At 56.9% G+C, this 4,988-nt stretch overlaps 1 protein-coding gene across 1 annotated transcript; it reads right to left on the bottom strand.

The window, feature by feature from the left end:
• Window positions 1-321: 321 nt before the first annotated feature.
• On the bottom strand, window positions 322-3,830 carry CITED1 (Cbp/p300 interacting transactivator with Glu/Asp rich carboxy-terminal domain 1). Its single transcript, XM_060088080.1, has 3 exons — window positions 3,818-3,830; window positions 1,448-1,572; window positions 322-849 (listed from the first exon to the last, which is right to left on the bottom strand). The coding sequence occupies exons 1-3, from the start codon at window positions 3,828-3,830 to the stop codon at window positions 322-324; spliced, it is 666 nt and encodes a 221-aa protein (XP_059944063.1).
• Between the last annotated feature and the right edge of the window lie 1,158 nt (window positions 3,831-4,988).

The following is a 4,988-nucleotide window of genomic DNA, read 5'->3' as shown; positions in this document are numbered from 1 at the left end:
ATAATGGCAGTGGTGATGGCAGTGGCAGCAGGAATTCAGTGAGGAGCCTCTCCCCTCCCCGCCCCCCGGCCCCCCCTCAGTCTTCCCCATTCCTCCCATCCAGCCCAGCTCCCTCCCAGCTATCCACCAGCAACCCCACCACGGGTCTCAGGCAACCCCACCATGGGTCCCAGAATTGCTAGAAGAATGTCAGACCATGCCGCACCCCATTAGACCTCAATGAAGAGCACCTCCAGTTGGCCCATCTCTTGTAAGTAACTTTTATTTTTATTTACAACATAATTGGTGGCTTTATTCCTCCATCTTTAGGAACAGTTGGCATCAGCAGCCAGATGGAAAGTCTGCAGTGAAGTCAAACTCATTCTGCCCCAGCCACAGCTCCGGAAGCTCATTGGCTCGGTCCAGTCCCAGTTCCACCACCAGTGACATCAGCACCTCCTCATCCACCGGGTCTGAGTCGATGATGGCAGGGCTCTGGGCACCAGCAGAAGGAGAGAGTGACCCCGCCCCTCCCGCCTGAGCCCCGAAGCCCCAGTTTGGCAGGGGCCCTGCCTCCCCAGGTTGGCCGGGAGTGGCGGCGGCCATCCCATGATACTGGCTATTAAGTTTCTGCAGCTGCATACTGGCCAGCAGGTGAGGGGCGGGGTGCAGGTTGAAGGGTGGGGGTTTAGTGGGAGGGGCGGCAGTAGGAGAGCTTATTGGAGATGGAGATCCCGAGGAACCAGCGGGAGCCCCATTGGCCTTGGTTCCATTCGAGGTTACCCCGGGGTAGTGCAGGATGGCCACTGCTTTGCGATCTTTCACCGCCAGGTTAGAGTAGGCCAGAGAGCTCATCTCTGGGTTGGCATCCTAGAAGACAGAGAAAGGCAGAGCATGGTACCCCTGCTCCAGGCTTTGTTCCTCACCATCCATCGGGCCCAAAAAGTGCTTCATCAGGGGCTACTGGTGGGGAAGTCGCAATAAGGCCCCGTGGAAAGGTAGGCTCCTTTCCTAGCTCGAGTTAGGTTCAAGTATCCTTCTGCCACCTTGGCTCCGAGCACTGTGCTCAGGCCTAAGTCCTCATGCTGGGCACCCGTCATCCTAAATGAGTTCACTGCTCTCATCTCCGTCCCCCGACTCTGCCTTCAGCTCGCCATTCTACAAATGGGATCTCATTGTCCCTCTTCTCAGCCTCACTTTAAACCATTGAGACAAGGGAGTGGTCTTTTCCAATTCTGCTTCTCTGCTCCCTTCTCCGCCATCTTTCAATACCCCTAGTGGGTTCGAAGTGGCCATGTTTACGTAGAAGCTATTGTCATTCTCTCCCAAGAAAGCCCTGCTGTCTCCAGTCTGCTAAAGGACACCAGATACCCCAGCCAGGAGGGCCTACCGCACGGCCCCGGCCCCGGCCCCGGCCTGGTTGTCTTTCCGGCTCCAGTGTCTCCGTCTGTAAAATGGCAAAAGTTACCTCCTTCATAGGTGAGGTACCACCCTTGACATCAAGTGCAGGCCTCGACATAGTTGGCATTTCAGAGCCTTGGCAGAAGTTGGACAAATTGGTGGGAGGTGATGCTGCCAGCTGGAGCTGTTGTGCTGCATGTGAGGGAGAAGAGGTAATAAGAGCAAAGGCTTTACTGACCAAGCAGGTACTAGCAAAGCCCGAAGCTGGGCCACTCCACACAGCTACAAGGCAAGGATGGTGACGGGTTAGACCCAAGACCAGAGACCACCTGAGCAGAAGGAGGAGATCCAGTTGGAACTTTTGCCTGAGGCAGGAAAGGTGCTAGATTTGGCCGGGTGCTGCCCGGACAGCCAGCTACCCACATGACCAGAGGGGACACGTATGACTGTTTCCTCATGCCAGTGAGGTCACAGCCCCGAGTGGGGTGCACTCTTCCTGATTCTGAGGACAGCAATGTCCCTGAGTAAGTAGCACACTGTCTCAAAGGGCCACGGGCACTCAGATTGGAGGCATTTAGGCCTCCACCAGAACTGGGAGAAAGTAGGAAGGAGTCAGGGCAAGGGAGACCTAGAAAGCTGGGGGCTGCCACCCAGAGAAGGAATAGGTCCCCAAAGCGAATGTCATGGGGCTCCAAAGTCCTGCCTCAGCCATGGTTTTGTGTGAGAGAAGCTGGACTGATCAGGGTAGTCTGGGGGCTCTGAAGTAGCCAGAGAGCAGCTCGGGATGTCTCAGTTTCCTCCACACCACAAGGCCCCTCCAAGACAGACCTGGCAGCACTTGGTTTTCCCAGGACACCTGCTCTGAGCCCAGACACACTCATCTGTAGTGACAGGTGGGCATAATTCTTCCCGGAGGGAAACTGAGGTCCAACAGCTTTCCCATCAGGTGGCAGTGGCTCTGGGAGCAGGAGCCAGCACTCCTGTGCCCACATGCCTCATCTGACCACTGGCCAAATCATCATACCTAGAATGATTCAAATGGCTCCTGAAGAAATGACCCCCTAGGTCAAATGCCAAAGGGATAAGATAAGGGGATGAAGGGAAAAGAATCTCCCCAAACCAGAAAATAATAATAATAAACAATCTCCGACAACTCTAAAGTTATTTTCCCAGAAGCTTCTTTTTAAGCCCCATATATTCTAGCCTTCATGATGAATTAGAGATGGAGAATTTCATATTTATAAATACCTCCTGGCCCAAAGAATCTTCAGCATCTTCAAAAGTCTCTAATCTTTCCAACAAGGCTAGAATTCTCTGTGACACTTCCCTCCCCCCAGTGGTCATTAAGAATCTGCTCAGACCCTTCTAGAAAGTGGGCACTTACTACCCCTCTTTATCATCTCTGCACCGCTTACTTGTAGGGGAGGGAGGCAAGAAAAAATAGAAAAAAGGAAAGGGGGGGGGAGAAAACACGAGAAAACAATCGGTTGCTGGGTCCGCCACCACTGCTTGATTGGAGCCCTGTTTCTTCTCTGAGGCAACCAGAGAATATTTCAAGCCAGTGATTACAAGACAAGGAATCTAATCCATGTCGCCTTCAAGAGCCCAGCACCTTCAGTATCAAGCAATTTTCATGTCCTAAGAAAAATGTCGGGAGGGGGGTGGCTGTCCATCTTTTCCTGTTCCTATCCAGCCTTTCTTCTTTCTTTATGCTACCAAGTACCCGAATGTACATAAAAAAATAATAATAATAATAACAGCAGCAGGAACAACAAAAAGAAACAGAAAGAGGAGGAAAAAAAAGAAAAATGAAAAAAGAGAGAGAGAGTGCAAGAGAAAAAAGTATCTCTGTTCTGCTATCAGTTCCTGGGGAAGACCATTTTACCACGTCTCCCCCTTCAGGCTGTGAGCTCCCCTAGGCAGGACCCTGTTTCCATTCAGATCTGTTGCCTCCCATCGCCGCCTCCCCCTCCACCAGCCCCGACCCCCGGCCTGGGTCTGTGCTCCATAGGCGCTCAGTAAGTGTTGTTGTATCCGTCTGAAGAGGCAACCGCACCTCGATCGGAATCCTTGCCCTGCTTCCCCGATTTTCTGTCTCCCCTCTGCCACCCAGCCCATTTGAAGGCAAAACTTGGCAACGCAGAAACGTCCCAGCTCTCTCTCCAAGCCGCGAGCCGACCACTGCGAAACAGCTGCGAGAGACGGCTGGGCAACCCAGAGCAACAAGTGCCTCCTCTCCTGCCGGTGCCTCGCGGGCCCGGGCCACCAGTTCCCGGTCCCGCCGCCCGCCCTCCTTCAGAGACCGACCCGTGGGCCGGCAGCCCCCTCCCGCCTAGATGAGGGTGGGAAAGGGAGAGGAAGAAGACAGAAGGGAGAGTCAGGTAGGAGGGCCGCGTCTTTGACCTGTTGGGGGACCAAAAGTTAAAATGGCACCAACCGGATGGCTCCATCTCGATTGCTATTTTCTCACTCAGGAGAAATTTAAAAATCCAAACAGTACTGCGGCTTGGCTTGGATGCGCTCTAACCAGACCAGTCAGTTTCGCCACCTGAAAACTAAAGGCCCGTTGTTTGCGGACAGCTCGGCCGCCCTCCTCGCCACATCCCAGGTGGAGACGCCGGAGCTGGGGGCGGCCGGGAGCATCCCTGCACGGTGGAGCGCGAGCACCCAGGCCGCCAGGGCCCCGAGCGTCCGATCCCGCGAGTGCCGTATCAGGAACCGATCGTGGAGACAGGATAGACAGGCGGGGAGGGGCCCGGGGTCTCGGCCTCCGCGGCGAGTTTGGGGCCCCGCGGTGCTGCCGCGCGCGGGGGCGCACTCCGGCGCCGGCTGCGGCCACTCCCGCGCCTCACCAACACTTACTGAGCGCCCGCAGAGCACCCGACGCGGCCGCAGGCTGAGCCTACCCCCTAGCCAAGTCGCCTGTGGTCAGTGCTATCACTCCGCTACGAGAAGAGTGAGAAGCTCGGAGAGGTTCGGTAACTTGCCCAAGGTCACAGCGCTAGAAAGTGGCGGAGCCGGGGTTCGCAGCCAGGTCTGTCTGCCTCCAAGTCCGGCGCTTGGCGAGGCAAGGACTCCGTGCGCGGCCCGGCCCCGCCGCCGGCGTTTATAGGCAGAGGGGTGTGTGCGTGGGTGTGCGTGTGGGGGGGAGGGCGTGAGTGTGGGGGAGAGCAGAGGTCGACCAGGCAGTAGAGGCAAGTTGCCCGAATTCTCTAACTTCCATCCCTCAATTCCGCTGAACTCGGTCCGAAAAGCCCCTCTCGCCTTCAGCCCCCGAAGGAAACCTGAGCTTTGTGCAGCCCCAGAGCCGGAGCGTCCAGATGCGGTCCGGGCGATTAGCAAAGTCGGTGGAAGCCAAGCTGGAGAAAGCGCGGGCGCGGGGAGAAAAGGTGCTGCTGTCTCCCCAGGAGAAGCGGGCGTTTGGCCCGGCTGGCCGGCAGGCGGGCGCGCTGGCGAGCGAGCCGGTTCGCTGGCTGGCTGGCGGGCGGGCGGCGGCCCCTCCGCCCCCCAGCAGAGCAGCTTTCAAACAGAAAACAAGTCCCCCAAAGACCCCCGGCCCTCCCGGCCCCCGCCCGCTCCCTGCGCCCGCTCCGCTGGAGTCCCCGGCC

The sequence above is a fragment of the Mesoplodon densirostris genome, chromosome X (genome assembly GCF_025265405.1).
Source record: "Mesoplodon densirostris isolate mMesDen1 chromosome X, mMesDen1 primary haplotype, whole genome shotgun sequence".
Taxonomy (NCBI): Eukaryota; Metazoa; Chordata; class Mammalia; order Artiodactyla; family Ziphiidae; genus Mesoplodon; species Mesoplodon densirostris.
This window is presented reverse-complemented; position numbering and strand designations above follow the sequence as displayed.

What these genes read in the sequence shown, in the direction of transcription:
- CITED1 (XM_060088080.1), bottom strand. An exon ending in GTACCTCACCTATGAAGGAG is followed by an intron (nt 850 to 1,447) that starts GTAACTTTTGCC and finishes TCTGTCTTCTAG; the next exon opens with GATGCCAACCCAGAGATGAG.